A 21892-nucleotide genomic window follows, 5' to 3' on the forward strand; every position below is an offset into this window, starting at 1 on the left:
TCCGCGGGCCGGATTAAAAGGTCCGCCGGGCCGTATACGGCCCGCGGGCCGTAGTTTGCCCATTGCTGCCCTATCCCCTAGATTCCCTGTACTTTTCTGATTTTCCCCATTCTCGCCTTTCCATTATAATTGCTAAGGGACATGCTCCATTATGGCATTGTTATCTTTGAACTACTGTATCATCCCCAAGATCAGCTAAGTAAGTGGATTTGAGTAGCTCAGTTTAGAACAGTATTTTCTGGCACTTTCTCCCTGTGTTCTAATAATTGTAACCTATGTGCTACTGCATGTACGTATAGCTTGTGGTCCTGTAATGGCCAACACAGCTTTCAAATACCTAGAGAAATCTCAAGGCATTACTAATTCTCTGCTGATAGGAAGTATATAATATTGCAGGTGCTCAAGGTATCAACTGAAAGGCTACTGAAAGTTACATTAAGGAAAGCTGAGATTTACACATGGGGGGCACTATTCTACCCAGATGACAACTGGCTCCTGTAGATCTGCTGCTACAGGGCAGCTACCCTGTGCATAATCACACACAATATATATATTTATTATTATTATTATTACACAGTATTTATAAAGCGCCGATAGTTCACTCAGCGCTGTACATTACAGAGGGGGACAGAACATGTGACAGAACAAGAACAATACAATGCAAAACATGAGGGGTTTGAGGGCCCTGCTCTTTCGAGCTTACAATCTAGGAGGGAGGGGATGGTGGCACAGGAGATAGCTGTGGGGGATGGAGTGGTAGGAAGAGTGGAGGAGGTCGGCAAGTTAGCAGGGGGTGGGGTAGGCTTCCCTGAAGAGATGGGTTTTCAGGGTGCGCCTAAAGGAGAGGAGAGTAGGTGATAATCTGATGGGTTGGGGCAGGGAGTTCCAGAGGATGGGTGACGTCCTGGAGGTGGGCATGGGAGGAGGAGACCAGGGAACTAGAGAGAAGGAGGTCTTGTGAGGAGTGGAGTGTGCGTGCTGGGCGGTACTTGGATATTAGGTCAGTGATGTAGTTCGAGGCAGTATGGTGGACGGCTTTCTACGTCAGTGTTAGGATTTTGAATTTGATCCGTTGCGCAATCGGAAGCCAGTGGAGGGATTGGCAGATATATATATATATATATATATATATATATATATATAAAAATAATTCTGCATTTCCAGGTAGGGGATGCTCATTTGCTAGGTGCCGGCCAAAATGTATTGAGATTTAATTTTTAAAATTTTTTATGGGATGTTTTATAGCAGACAGTTAAAAATAGTTTTTTTTTTCATAATTCTTTTTTTCTATTATATAATAAAAAAAACCCCAGAGGTGATTAAAATACCACCAAAAGAAAGCTCTATTTGTGTGAAAATAATTATAGAAATCTTGTTTGGGTACAGTGTTGTGTGACTGCATAATTTTCAATTAAAAATAGCCGCATAGCAATAAATGGCCTGATCATGAAGGGGGATACATACAAATTAGGATATAAGGCTTCTAGCTGAAGAGGGCAAAAGGTTATACAGGCTGTGGTAGATTTTTTAAGTTTTTTTTTATGCTATGCCATGAGCTAAGCTGTTCTATGGTGATTGTATATTGTTGCAAACTCAGATGTATACTGGGGGGGGGGGGGTGTCTAGCCCCTCCATTGGCTTTTCACTTTATATCTGTTTATAGGTTTCTTTGCTTGGTTGAATGTGTTCACGGCAACATCAATGGCTCAGTGACATTATTATAAAAGAGATAAGAGCAGCTGAATGTTTTTGGAAATATGGTGATAGGCAACTGCAGTTTAGTTTTACTCAAAATTATTAAGACATTTATAAAAAAAATGCATTTTGACAATGCAAGAAAAAAAACAGCTAAAAGTACAATTAATGGCATTTGTATGACAGTTAAAATGAGCAACCAATCTAGTTGCCTCGTGATGCAGCCAAATCCCCTTTTGAGATCAAAGATTTTTATTAGATTTTAAACATGTCAGCTTACACATTGCCGTAAAGTAATAAGGTGTCATCAATCTCCATGCAGGGAGTAACTTCTAGAAAGTAGATACTGTAGCTAGAAATACAGCCACCACTGCTAGATCAGCTAAAAGTGCAGCAAAAATTGCATAAAATGGTCTACTAATATATGACACCTACAAATAGAGTTCATTAACCATTTGCCATCTGGGCACTTTTACCCTCTTCCTGCCCAGGCCAATTTTCAACTTTCAGTGCTGTTGCACTTTGAATGACAATTGCACAGTCATGCAACACTGTACCCATATGAAATTTGTATAATGTTTTCACTTAGAGCCTTCTTTTGGTGGTATTTAATTGCCACCAGGGTTTTTTATTTTTTGCACTATAAAAACAAAAAAGAGCAAATATGGAAAAAAGGTTGTTTCTATTGTAAACTTTTGCAAACAGATAATTTTTCTCCTTCACTGATGTGCGTTGATGACACTGCACTGATAGATAGCACTGATGGTCACTGATGATGTACTGACTGGTGGCACTAGCTGGAGGCACTGCTGGGCAGCACTGATGGGTGGCACCGCTGGACACTGATAATCAGTGCAGATCTCCTCTGTCACATTTGCCAGTTATTGGCAGTACTTTCCTGACGCTGTGACAGCGTGAGAAAGTACTGCCAATAACCGGCAACTGTATTTACTTTGTCATCTGCTGTGTCATTGGACACAGCTGATCACATGGTAAAAGGCCTTTTCATGTGATCAGCTGTGTTCGTAGGACACAGCAATCACAGACAGCACTGGGTGCATGCATCCAGTCAGCACATGCTGAAGCACACAGTGCGCAGAAGTCGTCAACTATCTGCAGAGTCAATAGTTAAGACCTCCAAACTTCATGTGGCCTTCCAATTAGCACAACAACAGTGTGTAGAGAGCGTCATGGAACAGGTTTCCATGGCTGAGCAGCTGCATCCAAGCCTTACATCACCAAGTGCAATGGAAAGCGTCAGATGCAGTGGTGTAAAGCACGCCACCACTGGACTCTAGAGCAGTGGAGATGTTGTTCTCTGGATTGAGGAATCATGCTTCTCTGGCAATCCGATGGATGTGCCTGGGTTTTGCGGTTGCCAGAAGAAGGGTACTTGCCTGACTGCAGTTTGGCTGGAGGGGGGGGGGGGTTATGGTGTGGGGTTGTTTTTCAGGGTTGGGCTTGGCCCTTTAGTTTCAATGAAGAGAACTCTTAGGGTGTCAGCATACCAAGACATTTTGGACAATTTCATGCTCCTAACTTTGTAGGAACAGTTTGGGGATGGCCCCTTCCTGTTCCAATGTGACTATGTACCAGTACACAAAGCAAGGTCCATAAAGACGTGGATGAGCTTGGGGTGGAGGAACTTGACTGGCCTGCACAGAGTTCTGGCCTCAATCAGACAGAACACCTTTGGGGTAAATTAGAGCTGAAACTGCAAGCCAGGCCTTCTTTTCTGACAGTGCTTGACCTCACAACTGTGGTTCTGGAAGAATGGTCAAACATTCCCATAGACACACTCCTAAACCTTGTGGACGGCCTTCCCAGAAGAGTTGAAGCGGTTATAGCTGCAAAGGGTGGGCCAACTCAATATTGAATCCTGCGGACTAAAACTGGGATGCCATTAAAGTTCATGTACCTGTAAAAGGCGGCCCAATACTTTTGGCAATATAGCGTATGTAGGTTTACAGATTTATCCCTTTCCCTATCATAGTCATGTTAAAATTTTCTACAATTAGAATCATTGTTGCTATAGAACAGTGGGAGCAGTGGGGCCCAAATAAGTAGGCATCTCTTACTCACAGTTTGAAACATTGGGATTGATTTACAAAAAGGTGTAGGACATTTTCCCAGGGAATGAGATTTGAGTTTGGGTATACTATGGTTTCAAGGCAAATTTGGGGCAATTTGTCTGCCCAAATATGTTTTATTTCAATAGTGTTTGTTGAGATTTTACAAGCATAAGAAAAATTCTACTACAATAACAACTACAAACCCTTTACGAGGGCAAAGACTGAAACATAAACCTCAAGTAACAAAGTAGGCCAAAACTTAGCAAAACCATTATTAGTTATGATTGAATACAATGCTATCATGGCATATCACAGTTTGTACCAATCAACCCATATTTTCTGAGACCTACCAAAATGTATGAGAGTAAGTACTGAGTACAGATTAAATTCTGCCACCAGTTCCTCCAGGCTTTTGGGACAGTAACTGCACATAAAGTCATCTAATTTTGACATACCAGGTGAACAGAAAGCATAGGAAGTATTGATTCTAGGACTCTAAGAGGGAAGTGAATATTGCTGTTGTGTGTGTCATACACTGTACTGCTATTAAGGGCTCATCATCAGTGATACCTGGGTTGGTAGGGGGAGAGACTACAAGTCCCAAGGCTGCCATAAATCCACCATGAGGAATGCGTAGAGATCGAGTGCTACAATTAAAGCAGATTCAACCTCTAGCCATAGTGCTCCCTTCATATTTGTAAACCAGCATTTAGGTTTGTCCAGTTGTATGGCCAAGTAAAAATACATGATTTCCTAGTCCCACACCTCCAGCCTTTCTATGCTTGACTAGCTGAGAGCACAAGCATCTTACCTTTTAACCCTGTCAATATATATTTCCAAAATTAAGCCGACAAAGATGATGGTAAGCACCCCTTGGTATCTGTATTTCAATGATGCCCTTTAAACAGCATGACAGTCCCACTCCTGTTTGATCTTATTTTCATAATTTGAACATGATCTCCTTGGCAATGCTCAGCTCCCTGTGCCTTTTTTCCAACAATAACTTGCCTGTTAGCCTTTAAAATATATGAAAATGGCAATTTTAATGGGATATGCCACTAAGTTTAGGGCTCATGAAATTTGAACAGGAAAATTCACTGTTTTATCTTTGCAAATAAGTCATATGCAAGAAAAGATTTTAAAAAATGGATCTTCACTTACACATGATTGGTTGATTAAAGACGATACAGCTTAATTAATTCACTAGAATACAATTTTTTTTCTCTTGGAAAATTAACCTTGTTTATCCTCATTTACGAAGATAAGCAAAAAAACACCTTAAAAAAAGGGAACATGCTCTACATCTTTAGTAAATCAACCCTTCCAACTACATAAAAATAAGTTTAAGAAGGGGATAAAAAAAAGTCATACAAAATTTGTTGACTAGCTATTGCAGCCTTTACACACAATATAGCTGCTTTGAAGAATTTCTAACAATTCCAAACTGTAACAGTATGTCAAAAATTGGTCCCACTACTTTAAAACAAAGTCCATTTGCAACCCTATTTATAAAAGCTAAACAAGTGTGAGCACTGTGTTTTTGGTCAATTAATTAATTCAGTTTTAGAAATGCATTGGCCATCTCAAAATTAAAGTGGTAGTAAAGATGGAAGGGTTTTTTTTACCTTAATGCATTCTCTAATTAAGTTCTGCTCCCCCCCAAGCCCCCTGTCAGGAACGGACTCGCCAATGGTGGTGGGACTCACCTGCCTTGTGGGCTGCAGTACCAAGGCTGGCCAGCGGGTGCTCTCAGCAGCCAGAATCTCACTCCTGCAATCAGGCGATCACCTGAGGCTGATTGCAGGAGGTGTATTTAAGCAGGACCAGGCACAGTGATCAGTGCCTTGGTGTATGTTTCCTATGAGCTCCTGTACCTGCATCCTGTCTGCTTCCTGCCTGATCCTGACTCTGAACGAACTCCGCCTGTCCCGACCTCGGCTATTCCTGACCACTGCTATTCCTGACCACTCTTCCGCTCGCTCCTGGTACCCCGTTTGCCCCTGACCCGGCCTGCCCGACTACGTTTGATTGTATATATGGTTATCTGTTGGAGGTTGGGTTGTTTGTGTTATGTTTACCTTGCACTGCGTTTTGTGTTGTTTAGTCTTTTAATAAATTGTCTTGTTTACTCTATACCTGAAGCCTGCGTTTCCCTGTGTCAGTCCACACACCTCTGGTCATACCCGGAGCCCTGACACCCCCCTTATAATTACCTGAGCCCAATCTTAATCCAGCACTGTGCACAAGAGTAGCATCACTGTTCTGTCTCTCCAATCTAAGCATTGAAAGTTTGATCTCTGTAATTTACAGTTGTGTTGAGACAGCGATAACTCCAAATCGTAGTTAAATATCACAGGCAGTGACTCAATCCAGAAGACATCTTGTAGATCTTGGGAAGTTTATTCCATAAACTGATACAATCTTACAACAATGAACATCAAATAGGTCAAAAGATCATAATGTGATCTACTCCATAAGACATGAGGCTAGAAGCTGCAATGCCTTATTGGGAAAAGTGATGGGCTATCTATACAGCATGAACTAAACCAGAGGAAAAAGGGAGGAGCAGAGACAAAATACAAAGAACACTTAAAAAAGGCATATGACAGTCATGTGAAACATGACTATCACTGCTCTCCATCTCCTCATTGACACAGAGGGAACAGCAGGAGATTTTGGCTCCTACTGCTGTCAATCACAGTCTGTGAGGAGGGAGCAATGGCAGGGCTGAGCCAGGCTGCGTGTGTGAATTAACGCACAACCCAACTCAGGATCAAGCCGGCATGAGTGCCCCTATAGTAACTGGCTTGCAGCTTTGGCCCTGCAGATAGGCATACAACTGGTTCATTCACACAGTTCTTCATGGACCAGTCTAGGGGTGTTGTTTTTGTGGTTTGTATTTTTGGAGAACTTGGATAGAGTTGAAGGAAGTGGTGGGATACTCTAAAAACCAAGAACTATGTACAACTTGGTATTCCTTCCTGAGCAAAACTATAACGAAGTCTGGACTTGAAACAAATGGCAGACTTCAGCTTAAGTAGCAGTAGAGCCACAAGAGCAAAGTCCCTTTAAATGGGAGATTATCTGGACAAAGCTCTAAAGGACACCAGCTGGTGCCCCCTTTAAACAGAACCACAAAGTCCCCAAAGATTTTGCAGTGTCTGTACTCAGAAGGCCCAAGGACAGGTGGTAGCCTCCTTCCAATCTTCCAAGTGACACCTTCCCATGATACCAGACAGATATTTAGCAGATAGCTCCCCTTAACACCCGAGTCTCAGCATTCCTCCCCTCAGGCCTCCTCATCAGCAGCATGTGCAAGAGGGGTCATTGTGCCCCTCTCAGGCTGGACTGATCCACTCTGGTAAAAGACGCAAAGCTATGTGTGCTCCCAGAATACATGCAATCACCCAGCATACTACCTCTCTGGGATAAGCCAGGGCTGCATCAACAGCCATGCTGTCATCTGCATAGCTCCACACCTATCATCCAGAAACTTCTCAAGTTACCTGGATACAGAGGGAGCTATCAGGCAGACTGGCAGTAGCAGATCACACAGAGCAGACCTAACTAAACAATCACAGCTCACTGAGTACTGAGAGCCAAACTATGTTTTTACCATACCCAACATTACAGCCACACTGACTACAGTGGGGCAACTATACATTTACCAACCATGTCTGATCTAAGATTTAACATATTAATCTAAAGTTAATTTTTAATATTGTGAAATCTGTAGTGTTCAGTACAATAATATCCAACTATATGGTTTGTACTTGTTTTCTAATTATGCTCTCTTTCATTGCCACCCTGCCGCAGGGGATTCCAATAAAGACTAAATCCTCACGCACACTTGATGTTTTTACAGCGGCTGTTTTTGGCTTTTGATGGTTTTTTTCTACACTTAGTTATCCTATGTGTCCATGCACACATAGACTGGAATCAACGTTTTTTGGCTGGAAAAAAACCCAGGACTAGTGGGTTTCTAGAGGAGTTTGTTTAGCTGAAAAAGACAGCAAAGACGTAGTAAAAACACCGCAAACAAGCGGTTTTGGACATTTTTTTAACCAAAATTTTATTTGTTTGGTAAGAAACCCAGCTAAAAAAACGCAAACACAGAAAAATGTGGGAAACCGCCACTAAAAGCTAATGCAAAAATGCTAAAACAAACTCACGTTTTTAATGTGACTTTACACAGCTAATGTTACCAGCGTTATCAAAACGTCCCATGTGCATGAGGACTAAGACTTACCTATCCATCTTAGCACCTACCTAGGAGGGTGCTATATGTAGATGGGGCTGCACATGCTCAGCTTCTTGTGCATTTTGCACTGGATTGTGAACATGGCAGTAAGCTTATTTTTATTGCAAAAGAGATATTTTTACTGTAAGTTTACTTTTGCTGCAAGAACAGGTAATCAGATCCCAGAATTCCCACCCACATCAACTGGTACAGAATTTATTTGAGCTTGCTGAACAGATGTTACAAGACAATTTTTTAAAAAAAGGTATATTAAACAGACCAAAAGGGGGGGGGGGGATGTGAGGTTCATTTGCTCATTTACTTATTACAGTAGTATGCACAAAAATTAATGAGGATGCTGTCGATAGTGCATTGGTGATCACAACAGACCACCTGTTCTTTACAACTCAATTAAACAGCATACCACTGTGCTTTGTGTCTCAGCCCTGTGCCAGCCTTTCCTACACTACAGTGTACTGAAAATGACAGTTGCCGCCATGCTCTGGGCTTGCATATGGGGGTATGCCAAACCCAGGGGGGAACTGACAACTCATGGGGCCCCGGGCAATAGGGGATCATGGGGCCCCTGTGTCCTCACCCACACCCAAAAAAGCCTATGAAAAAGCCAATGAAAAAGGTACCAGGAGCATCTCATGGGGCCCCCTACTGACCCTGGGCCCTCGGGCAGTGATCGAATGGTCAGTCCGCCCCTGGCCAAACCCATCATTCCTGCTGCTCAAAAAGGTAAAGCTCATCTAAAATATTAAGGGCTGCCATTATCAAACTAGAATGTTCATACTTGAAAGTAAAATATAATATTGGCTCATGAAATGTTGCTCCTGCTGAATCAGCTCAATCCGATATTTATTCCATCTTACTGTATATGGATGATTCACTTTTTACAGTATCTTATGGTCAGGTAATCTCCTGCACAGTTCTATAATGTTCACACCCCAGTTACACTGAGTGCAACTTGGCATGCGATTTGTATACCATGCAACTTTTAAATTATATGCAAAGTCGCACTCCATTGTCAGCAATTATAGCGTTCAAATCTGTGCAGTTCCACCTTGGTCAGAGCCGCACCAATTTCTAAAGTAGTACATGCACTACTTTTAATGCTATTTGTATAGACATCTGTGTCAGATGTCTTCCAAATCGTACCTGAAAATCAGCATATCCCCAGACTTTGAAATTGTCTGACTTACAGTGAAGTCGCACGGTTTCAAAGTCCGGCTTGATGTGATCGGGTTGTTACAGCGCATCCAGAAAGTATTCACAGTGCTTAACTTTTGCCACATTTTGTTATGTTACAGCCTTATTCAAAAATTGATTAAAAGCCTTTTTTTCCCCCTCAACATTCTACAAATACCTCATAATGAGAACATGAAAGAAGTTAATGTTGAAGTTTTTGCAATTTATTAAAAAAAAAAACATACATAAGTATTCACAGCCTTTGCCGTGACACTCAAAATTGAGTTCTGGTGCATCCTGTTCTCACTGACCATTCTTGGCCCCATGAAGGCTACAGGACAGCACTAGAGACAAGGATCATGGAAAGCACGGAATAGGACACAAAAGAATGGCTGGAGTATAATGCAGCACTGGGGTACTAGTCTTACAGGCAGTGCCAAAATACTAGTAAGAGATACTTTCATTAGTGGGTTGCAGGGCTCACAGGAGTACCTAGAGCAGTGAGATGCTGAGCTTACAAGTCCACAGGGATAACAATATATGTGAGGAACAAAAGGTTACGCAGAGGTCCCAGGGTATGAAGATGCATGGAATACAGTTGAAGTACACTTGGACAGCAAGAGTATCTATTGGGACCAAATAGGGAAGAGCCTAGCCTGTCTACACTTACAGCACATAGTCTAATGAACCAAATAGTCTTCCCCAGAGCTCCTGAAAGTAGAGATGGGTTGCGCCACAGGCAATTCTCAGGCGGAGGTTCTGGGACTCACCCAGGTGGGCAGCTACTTGGTACGAAGGGCTGATAAGTAAGGTACTCTCCCTTGCAGGTCTGAGATGCACAGAGGTCTTGTTAACAGTAGTAATAGTACATAGACACACAGTACCACTAGAAGGGAGTAGTAATGTTCAGATTTTACAGGAATCACTGGGAACAGCCAGAAGAGCAAGGAGAAAGACTAGATATACCTAGAAACACTGACGATTGCAGCCACCAGTGACCACGAATGAAGGACTGAAACTCAAAGAAGAGCACAGAGATACAGGAAGGCCTAACTCTAGGTTTACACCTAAGCATTTTGTGCAGCTTTTTGCAGAAACACAGTAGAATCCATTTAACATGATTTCCTATGGGACAGGTTCAAATCTCCATGTTTTCACCCAGTACGTTTTTTGGAAAGGGTCAGGGACTTGGGATCGCAAAATGTTGCGTTTTTGGTTCTATAGACTGCAATGGTAACACTGCAAAAAAACTATGCATTGCGTTTCTCATGCATTTTGAGTTTAAAATCTGAAGACAAAATTTAAAAAATGAACCCCCCCACAAAACACAGCAAGAACGCAAGTGTGAAAACGCAACCTGCATTAGGTGTGAACCTAGGGTTAAGGAGTGTTTCAATTTGCAGTTTTTTGTACCCCCCCATTTTTTTTAAAAAGTGGAAGCAGTCAAACACACGGAGGTAAATGGAAAATTAAATAGATGTTAACTGAACCAATTTTTCTTAGCAAAAATGTGACTAAACAGATGATGGCTGTGTGAAAAAGGGGCTCAAAGCTGGCAGAGATACACAAGGAAAACAGAGGCTCTAGGGCATTGGAATGTTCAGTAGGACACAACAAACACAAGGTTAGGAGACTACTAGCAGGAAAACATGGAGTCAATGGGGACAGGCTGCGAGGCAATGGGAGTATGGGGAGATGCTTTTAAGAAACACTGGAAACAAAGGAAGTCCAACTACAGGATCACTAGCAATCTAGGGGTCATTCTAGAAAAATCAAAGGTGCTAGCACTGGAGAAATCTCAGAAAGCCAGGGCCACATGAAAGCACTAGCGGTACACAAGAAATCTTCTTACCTAGAAACTACTGAGAACCATGAGGATTCTTTTTAGAGCTAAACCTCCACCAAAAAACTTGGCCCTAGCTATTGCTCAGGCAATAGCTGAGGTAATGAGCTCAGCTTAAATAGATAGTGAGATGGCCAGGCTGGGTGTGTAGCTAATTGAATTAACAGCAGGTGGGCAACCAGTCTTGAACACAAGTCTTGTGGGATAACTGATAACAGCAGAACCTTGCAAGTTAAGCTATGGAGCTACATGTATCAGTATGCCTTCTGGTCTTTGTGAATAGAAGTGACATAGCAGCAAATCTGCAGATATGTGACAATTCCTATATAGTACCAATTGTACATTAAAACAATTAACATATCAAATGTTAAACTCTTTTCATACAAAAAGCTTTCAAGGTATACTGGTGGCTTGAAGATTTAGTGTGATGTGCTGACTTGTCTGAATTGCTAGTTTTAACCACTTGCCCTCCAGAGGATTTACCCCCCCCCCCCTTCCTGACCAGGCCTTTTTTTTTTTGCTATTTAGCGCTGTGCTATTTCAACGGGTAATTGTGCGGTCATGCAATGCTGTACCCAAACAAAATGTATGTCATTTTTTCACACAAATAGAGTTTTCTTTGGTGGTATTTGATCAACTGTGCGCTTTTTAATTTTTGTGCTATAAACAAAAAAAGACAAATTTTGAAAAAAAAACAATATTTGTTGATTTTGTCCATAAAAAAATATATAGTAAACTCAAAATTAGTCATAAATTTAGGCCAAAATGTATTCTGCTACATGTTTTTGTTAAACATATCCCAATACGTGTATATTGATTGCTTTGTGTGAAAGTTATAGCGTCTAAAAACTATGGTATAGATACTGCAATTTACGCCATTTTTTGCTATGCGCTAGTTTAACTGAAAATTGCGCGGTCATGCAATATGTACATAAATGAAATCTTTTCACACAAATAGAGCTTTCCTTTGGTGGTATTTTATCACCTCTGAGTCTTTTTTTTTGCGCTATAAACAAAAAAAGACCAAAAAGTTTGAAAAAAACCGATATTTTCTCATTTCTGTCATAAATAATATCCATAAAACTAAAATTGCCAAATTTTAGGCCAAAATGTATTTTGCTACATGTCTTTGGTAAAACAAAATCCCAATAACTACATATTAGTTGGTTTGTGTGAAAGTTATAGCATGTACAAACTATGGTATAGATCAGGGGTCTCCAAACGTTTCAAACAAAAAGCCGATTTACTGTCCTTCAAACTTTAGGAGGGCCAGATTTGCTCCATGGTTGAAAACCATGTATAAATTTTGAAATCAATTAAAATGGTTGTAAAGGCTCAAGGTTTTTACCTTCATGAAGGTAAAAAAACCTTCTCTTTGCAGCATTCTCCCCACCCCTAATACTCAACTAAGCCTCTTCTCAAATCCAGCAATGTGTACTGGAGTCTCGGCTATCCTGGGACACCTTCTCATTGGCTCCTGCAGCTGTCAATCACAGCCACTGAGCCAATGAGAAAAGAGAGGGGGAGGGACCAAGTCGCAGTTCCGTGTGTGAATGGACACACGCAGCATTGGCTGGGGAGTGTGCATGCTCACATACCCCAATAGCAAGCTGCTTGCTGTGGGGGCACTCAACAGGGGGGAGGGGCCTGGAGCATCAATGGGGGACCAGAGAAGAGGAGGATCTGGAATGCTCTATCCAAAACCACTGCACACAGCAGGTAAGTATAGACATGTTTGTTATTAAAAAAAAAAGTGATTCTAAAGGTTTAAACCATCACACAGCAGTTAGAATATCCACTGAGGACAAAGGACAAGTCACTAACATGCCTGTGGATGCTGTGAAGCGGAATTTTGACCACTGCTGACTTATTCCTTGTTTCACACTAAGGGATTGATTTACTAAAACTTGAGCAGAAAATCTGGGGCAGCTCTGCAGAGAAACCAATCAGCTTCCAGGTTTTATCAAATCTTAATTGAACAAACTGAAGTTAGAGGCTGATTTGCCACCATATTTTGTACTCTCCATTTTTAGTAAATCAGCCTCTTTGTTTTTGTGTGGAATTGTCCATCTTGGTAAACGAGAAGGCCTTCTTTCAGCACCGATGACTGGTGGAATAGTGATCAAGAAGCAGAAAGGTACATGGAGGAAACACAGATCCACCAAATGAATGATGAAGTGATTTTTTTTTTTTTATATTAACAATTTTTATTGGTTGTCGTGAAATACAAACAATATGTTTCAAAGGATAAGAAGAGAAAATAAACATAACAGAAAGGTACATCGATGGCAGAGTTAATTAGGGTCAGGACCAGCTAAATGATAAATAACAGTGTGAAGAATATCAGGGCCTTGCAATGTGAGCCAGCATAGAAGAGTGAAAGTATCCCATGGCCAAATCATCTCAAATTCAGCAAACGAACAACTATGTAGTGCAGTCAAATATTCCATCTGTCTTACATCAGCAATAAGTTTGTACAAACTTGGCATTGAAGGAGGATCAGAGGACAACCAACACATAGGAATGCTTCTCCTGGCCGCGGTCAGCACATGGACAGCGAGTTTCCTGGATAATTTAGGTAGTCCTGGGAATGGTAAACCCAGCAAAAAATGTAGTGGATCAAGTGGGAGAGAGACATGCAGCAATGAATTCAGCAAGGAGAGAACATCCTGCCAAAAAGGAGTAATGGAGCTGCATGTCCAAAAAATGATAGAGAGAACCGAGGTCTCTACTACAGCGCCAGCAATCAGGAGAAGCATTCGGATTATAAGCATGCAGAACTTCAGGTGTTTTGTACCATAACATCATGATCTTGTAAATATTTTCCTTAAAAACCACACAGACAGAAGATCTAGATGCATTTTCCCAAATTTTCTGCCATGTCAATAAATCAACATCGCATTGTATAAATTGAGACCACCTACGCATATAAAGGTGAGTATCGTTGAATAAAGAGGGGGCTTCCATAAGAAGTTTATATGTATTAGAGATTATACCCCTGTGATGGGGACCCTGCATACATAAACGTTCGAAGGGAGTAGGCTTCCCCAGAGTCAATGAAGGTGATAAAGTGGAAAAAAGTGGCGTATTTGAAGATAAATATATAGGTGTTGAGGAGGTAAAAAGGCTTTTTTCTGGAGAACTGGGAATGAGTGTAACTTACGGGTCACCGGGTGTACCAAGTGACGCAATTGAAAAAGGTTAGCTACAGCCCAATGAGACATCCGTGACATGGCCATATTGTCTGGGAGATTAGGGTTATAGAGGATATTTGTCAGTGGGGAGCAATCAGAGGCCAGTGCAAATTTAGCCTTACATTTCCGCCAAACAGTCAAAGAAAATTGCATGGGACCAAGGAATAAATGGCGAAAGGAGAAGACATCCACTGCTAAGTTTGACCAAAGGAGAGAACAAGGATGGGCTGGGGACAGTTGCAAGGATTCGATCTCAGTCCATGTGTTGGGAGGATAATGGGAAGACCATGACATGAGAAAACGAAGGTGAGTTGTGTAGTAATATGTTATTATATCCGGAGCCCCCAAGCCCCCCCTAGATCGTGGGGATAGCAAAACAGAATGTGCAATCCTGTGCCGCTTGTTGTGCCAAATAAAATGCAGGAAAGATTTCTGAAGAGAGTGAAGTTTGGACATAGAAACGGGAACGGGGAGGGTCGCAAACAGGTATAAAAGTTTAGGTAACACTGTCATTTTTAATACATTAATGCGTCCGAGGAAAGAAATGGGCAGAGCATCCCATTGTTTCAGGGAGCGAGAAATTGCTATAAATAGTGGAGGGAAATTGGCCTGTATATGGATTGGTAAGAGGAAGTAAGATTAGTACCTAAATATTTTAAAGAATGGGTGCACCACCGGTAGGGAAAAGCTTCCTGAAGCGAGGATAGAACGGCTGGTGAGACGTGTATTGGGAGTGCCTCAGTTTTAGACGTATTAACTTTGTAGCCTGATATAGCCCCAAATTGTTTCAAGGTCAGATGCAAAATCGGTAAAGAAGTATAGGGACTCGTGAGTGTGAGGAGAATGTCGTCCGCAAACAGCGATAATTTGTACTCATGGGTATGGGAATGTATCCCGCGAATATCCGGATTCGACCTGATAGATGTGGCCAACAGCTCTAGGCAAAGAATAAACAGCAGGGGAGAGAGTGGACAACCCTGACGAGTGCCATTTGACATCTGAAAAGGGAGTGAGAGAAAAGAGGCTAATCTGACCCGCGAAAATGGGGAAGAGTAAAGGGCCTTCAAGGCTGCTACAAATGGGCCTCTGAAACCAAATCTCTCCAAGACCATGAACATGTAAGGCCAACTTAACCGGTCGAAAGCTTTTTGAGCATCTAAGCTCAATAACACAGCAGGGGTGGAGGATCGGTTCACCAGATCAATAGATCTCCTGGTGTTATCTGCAGCATGTCTGGAAGGTACAAAGCCCACTTGGTCCCTATGTATGAGTTTGGAAATAATTCCGGACAATCGGTTGGCTAAAATTTTAGTGAAAATCTTGTAGTCGGAATTAAGTAGTGCAAACGGACGATAGTTGTCTACAATAGAGAGATCTTTATTGGGTTTAGGGATAACTGAGATATAGGCACGTGAAAAGTCAGTCTGAGGTGTGACCCCCTTAAAAAGATCGCTATAAAGGGAAAAAAGATGGAGAGCCAGGATACCAATAAAGGATTTATAATAGGAGTAGGGTAATCCATCCGGACCCGGGGCTTTACGAGAAGGAAGATGTTTAATCGTGTCAAGTAGTTCCTCTAGCGTAATGTCAGCATTAAGGATGGCAATGTCTGGGCGTAATAGTCTCGGAAGTGACAAGCTATCAAAAAAGTCGTCAAAGGATAACTGTGTGAGAGGCGGGTGAAGGTCTTGGGTCAAACAGTTATACAGTTTCTCATAGTATGAGCCAAAAAGGGTTGCCATGACCTGAGGATCATAGGTAGGGCTTCCATTTGGTTGGAATAAAAGATCAGGCATCGTAGAAGGAGACTGAGCTTTAAGTCGATTGACTAACATACGATGGGGTTTCTTGGAAAATTCGTAAAATTTCTGTTTAACCCACAGGAGGGATTGTGCAGACTTAGTGGAGTCGAGAGTTTTAATTCGGTCACAGAAAAATGTTACCCTCCGGAGCCCAGAAATGGACGGCTTGGCCATCAACCGTCGTTCCGCCAAAGATAGTTGATGTACAAGAGAGGCCCTAGCACTTGCCGCAGATTTCTTTAAACGCGAGCCCATAGAAATACAGAGTCCTCGAAATACCGCCTTAAAATAGGTATCAAGTCCCCGAGACAATTCATCCCTAAGATGGTCTGTAGAGAGTAAAGTCTCATTAAGGCGCCAATGACATGGTTTGGATGTAGCAGGAGAAAAGAAAAGGTTTAAGGTCAGAGAGGCGTGGTCAGACCAGGTAATGGGATTAATTTCAGAAGTGACCAAGAGTGGAAGCAATGGGGCAGAGATGAAAAAGTGATCTAAGCGAGAATAGCTACGGTGAGGAGTGGAGTAGAAAGTAAATTGTTTATGGGTGGGGTGTTTAATCCGCCAAGCGTCGAAGAGACGATGCTTCCTTATCAGTCTATGAAAGGATTTTGAAGAGGAGCATTGCCGCTTTGAGGGTGTGGACTCAAAAAGAACTTTCCTGTCCTTATGGGGGGAAAAAATCAAATTAAAATCACCCCCACAATCACATGCGAGGTGGAAAAAGAATCTAAGGCAGCGAGTGTTTGGGAAAGAAATTGCAATTGACCCGTATTGGGGGCGTATAAATTCAACATAACAAGGGGAGTGTCACCAAGCATACATTCCAAAATAATGAAGCAACCTTTTTGGTCAACTTTGGAGGAAACAACCCGAAGGGAGCAGTGCGACCCAATCAAGATTGCCACCCCAGCGTTCCCGGAAGGATCGAAGGCCGAATAGCCTTGAGGAAAAAACCTTGAGGCAAAATGAAAGGAGCCAGCTGATTTGAAATGGGTGTCTTGGACAAAAATAATGTCTGCTCCTGAGGATCGAAATTCCTTCAAAGCCATCCACCGTTTTTGAATGGAGTTGAGGCCCTTGACATTATATGACAGAAACCTCAAAGCCATTATAAAATAACAAGGACTAAAGCAAATGTGTTAGCATAAAAAAGGAATGAAATACCATCGATGTAATAGAATAAAAAACAAAAAATAGTAAAATAACACAAGAAAGTATAAACACAGAGATTGACATAAGTATCCGTGAGGATATAAACTTGGGATCAACAAATTGGCCCAAGTCGTCTAGGCCTATGGCTAGACAAAAATCGGGAGCAGCACGACAACCAGGACATCAAAAAAGTCGTCATGCCCGGCCAGACAAAACAGAAGTGAAAAATGCACCCAACAATGTTTCGGCCAGGACAGAAAAGAGAAACCTGAGGAAAAATTATGCAAGTGAAAAAAAAAAAAAGGAGGGAAGGATCGTCACCGGAAACACCCCGGAAAGTCACCCCAGAGAATCCTCAGACAGGGGGATCGGTCAACTGAGGGTGACGTGGACGTTGTGGGGTACGTGAAAGTCTCTTCCGACCTCCACAGACTGGAGTCCAGATCTTGCTGGGGGTGGCGAATGGACGAGACGGAGTCGGTGGCAGAGGGGACACATCTTCTGACAAAGGTGGAAGTCCCAGGCGCTTTAAGATGGAATCCGCCTCATGAAGATCACGAAGCACAACTTGGGTATTATCCCTAGTTACGACCAGCCGGATGGAAACCCCCATCGGTAAGGGACATGATGGTGTTGCAGGTGTGTGGTGATTGGCTTCAGGGCTCGCCTCTTGGCCAGGGTGATCGGGACAAGTCGCAGAAGAGTTGGAATCTGTCACCCTTAAATTCCAGAGAGGATGTGTGGCGAGCAGCTAGTAATAAGGCTTCTTTGCTTTGAAAAAAGTGGAAGCGAACTATGACGTCGCGTGGTCTGGTGCCTTCGGCAGGTTTTGGGCCCAATGAGCGATGAGCCCTGTCAATTCGCCAATCCACTTCTGGAACCAGGGGAGCGGTTGCGATAAAGAAGGCTAGAAGGTGACGGTGTAATTGTGTATCGGCGATAGATTCGGACATACCACGTATACGGATATTTTGGCGCCGTTCCCTGTTTTCTAGATCCTCCTGCTGGAGCTGCATTTGGGACATGGAATGCTTCAAATATGCGTTATCCTCTTCCAGAACATGAACGTATTGCACCAAATCATCAAACTCAGTCTCCAATTTATCCGTGCGATCTCCAATCTGAGTTATTTCCCCTCTGAGATCTAATGCCAGCTTTCCAACCTCAGCGGATATGGATGCAGTAATATTGTGTAGAAAAATTTGCAGCTTATCATCCAACGCTGAAATTGTGAGGGAAGGAGATGGTACGGTCTGCTGAGATATCTGGGTGGAGGGAGGACAATTCCCTGATGAAGAGCATTCCACTGCCCCCCCAGATATATGCTGGGGATCAGAGTTCTCCATCTGGGGCTGGGTCAGGGCAGAGGCAGGCATGGAGGCTGAGATGCATGAGGGTGCAGTACCCTCCGTGACCACCGGGGGGCTGGGATCTCTCCCTGGGCTCCTGGCCATACTAGAGGCCGGGGATTGCGGCCTGGACAGGAACCGCCGGAGCGGCGAGGGCCGCGGATCCTGTGGCTGCGGGGAGGGGGGCTTCCAGCGCCCTATATTCCCCATACAGGTCTCTCCTAGGTGCCGGGCGCCTGGTAGATGTGACTCACCCTTGTGCAGAAGGAAGCAGTGGCGCATGTCGGGTCAGTCCGTGCTGGCCGGGGATGAGCGGAGCTCAGCTAAAACGCAGCCGCCATCGTCCCTGGCCGCGCATGTGCCCCCCGAAGTGATTTTATTTTGCCTACATACAGTATATACTTATTTGACTAGCATTGTATTATAAGTTCTATTTTAATAATACATACTTATTTGTGTGCATGCATATGGATAGATAATACATCTACTACATATTTATTATCTAAAAATATTCTGATTTCTCTGAAATATCTTTTTAATGGCCCTCTTCACTTCTGCATTTCTCAGGGTATATATAAGAGGATTCAAAGCTGGTGTGATAGCATTAAACAAGACGGCACCTATTCTGTCTTGTGCAAGAGAGCCTTCTGTGTTTGGTCCCAGATAGATTAATATGGCAGTTACCATGTATAGGAAGACGACCGTGATGTGTGAACTGCAAGCAAGGAAAGATTTTCTCCTTTCATGAGAAGAGCGGATATTTAGAAGATGTCTTCCAATCAACATATAGGAAACGACGACAAATGGGAAGGAACTCCAAGCAATAAATGAAAAGAAAAGTAAGACAAGGATTTTACTCAAGTACGTATCTCCACAAGCAAGCTTTAAGACTGGTTTCATATCGCAGTAGAAATGATTGACCTGCTTAATGTTACAATAAGGCAACCTAAATATTGTAATTGTTTCTGATAATGCATATATGAACCCAGAAAGCCAGCAGCATATTACCAACCGGCAACATGTAGCTCTTCCCATGAGAAGATGATATCGCAGAGGGTTGCAAATGGCAACATACCTGTCATAGGACATAGATGTAAGAAGAAGGGCCTCGGTACCTCCCAAGAAATGGAAGAAATAGAGCTGCAGCGTACAACCAATTATGGATATATTTTTGTCTCCAATGAGTAAACCAGATAGCATTTTAGGGACAGTAGTAGTAGAGATGACGAGGTCCAGGAAGGAGAGATTTCCAAGAAAGAAGTACATAGGTTTGTGAAGAGCTTTATCAGTACTGATAAGTGTAACAATGCTGACATTCCCTAATATATTGAACAGATAAAAGAGTAGAAATGTACTGAAGAGGAAGACCCTAAGTTCAGGGATGTCAGTAAGACCTAACAGAATAAATCCTTCTATAGCTGTTTGATTTAACTTTTCCATTTGAAAACTTCTGAAAGGACATAAAACATTGTAACCGGATATTGTGTATGGTGATCACATACATTATACTTTTTATGAACATTAGGAAGTTGTACGCTTGATTTTATGGTAGAGCAAAGAAAAATGCACACAAAGCAGTCACTGAATAATTTATTTTTACCCAACCAATATAATCTGACCTATTTGCTTTTGACAACATTTTTTACCTTCTGAAACTCTGGCACAAATGTGTTTTTACAACCAACTTTTATAGCATGTGTTATTTATTTATTCATTTTGAAGAATGCTGGGTGCTTCCAGACACTGGGAATGTGTACGTATACAAGAAGTATTAGATATCCTATCATTAGAATATCATGAACAGATATCCATAATTATTAACAACCGTCTCCTTTATTATTTGTCTGGATTGCTTTGGTGAAGCTGCTCCCATGCTGCAGGAGTACACTCAAACAAAAGAGGGGGGGTCAGGAAGATCCACTATCCAGAATGCAGCAAGCGTTGCGCACTAGTGGTAATAGAGTCCAGAAAGGTAGTTTGCCAATTTTTTGTCCGAAAGAATAATCGGCTGATTTCGTGGTTCCTCCTTATTTCGTTTATCAGTCATGCTGAAAAATTCGTGAAAAACGACCGATTTTCAAAATCATTGGTGGCAACATTGGTTTACAGAACGAACGATGTTTAGTTTTTTGGACAAAAAAATCGGCTGATAAACGAACCATCTATGGCCTGCATTAGTCCTCATGCATACTTGACATTTTTACAGCTGCTCTTTTTGGCTTTTGATGTTTTTTTCTACAGCCAGTAAACCCCCCAGCATGTTATTCTATGTGTCCATGCACACATAGACTGTAATCAACGTTTTTTGGCTGGAAAAAAAAAACAGGACTAGTGGGTTTCTACAGGAGTTTTTTAGCTGTAAAAATGCTCTAATGCTGCAAAATGCGGCTAAACGCTAATGCAAAAAAGCTAAAAAAAGCTGGAAAAACTCACATTTTTAATGTGACTTTACACAGCTAACGTTACCAGATTTATCAAAATGTCAAGTGTGCATGAGAGCAAAAAGTGTCTCCTTCATTGCTAAACTGCCACAGGGGCTTCCAATAAAGACTAAAAGTGTCTTTTTCAAAATATATTCCACAGTCATGGTTTATGGTTGACACCATCAATACCTGTCCTGAGAAATGCCAAGGAGCCATCAATGGACTGCAGGCATGTAAACAAAAAGTTGTTGCAAGGAGGCTACATGAGGTCATCAGTGAGAATGAAAAATGCGAGAAAAGTATTTTATTTTTAAAAATTGCATAATACACAGTTTTATAAACTTTATTTCTATTGGACATAAACAAAACTAACTGTTAAATGACTACAAACTCAAATAATGAGTCTCACCAGGTAGAGTGCCTGGGCTTCTTCATACTTCAGACTCACTGGCAACAGCTTCAAAACAGGACAAACAAAGCATGTTTGGTTTACCAAAGGAAGAGCATGATAAACATGATGCCTACAGAACAGCATGGGCAGTTGTATGACTAATGGGCTATCTGAATTGAAGATGGGAACACCAAGGTCACTGTGGAATGAAAACCAAAGGAATGGGATTGCAAATTTAAGAAGTAACCCTTATATATACACGGAGTATTAACAACACAAAGTCCGTGCAGCAGAACACTACCAAGCCAATAATGACCTTTATGGCCTGACAGGTGACCAAAAATACACATGTATCCAGTGAAGGTTATACAGACCAGCAGTGCTTATAGTGCACTGACTGGCTTGCTATTTTACATTGTATCATATTATAAAACTAAACATTTCATGTTTCTCTAAATAATACAATTTGTGTAAAATTAATCATTGATTTTTTTTTTTGGACAAATCAAAAAAATGAACAAATATAAAGACATACAA

The 21892-nt window shown here is 41.9% G+C and overlaps 1 protein-coding gene across 1 annotated transcript; it reads right to left on the reverse strand.

Annotated features, from left to right (window-relative positions):
• Positions 1 to 19039: 19039 nt before the first annotated feature.
• On the reverse strand, positions 19040 to 19981 carry LOC149452264 (olfactory receptor 5V1-like). Its single transcript, XM_089689542.1, has one exon. It carries the CDS (start codon positions 19979 to 19981, stop codon positions 19040 to 19042), a length of 942 nt encoding a protein of 313 aa, XP_089545668.1.
• Positions 19982 to 21892: the final 1911 nt, after the last annotated feature.

Source organism: Staurois parvus, unplaced genomic scaffold (genome assembly GCF_062004578.1).
Source record: "Staurois parvus isolate SC_StPar_1 unplaced genomic scaffold, SC_StPar_1.0 ptg000486l, whole genome shotgun sequence".
Classification (NCBI taxonomy): Eukaryota; Metazoa; Chordata; class Amphibia; order Anura; family Ranidae; genus Staurois; species Staurois parvus.

Coding starts and splice junctions, on each gene's coding strand:
- LOC149452264 (XM_089689542.1), bottom strand. CDS start 19,981: ATGGAAAAGTTAAATCAAACAGCTATAGAAGGATTTATTCTGTTAGGT.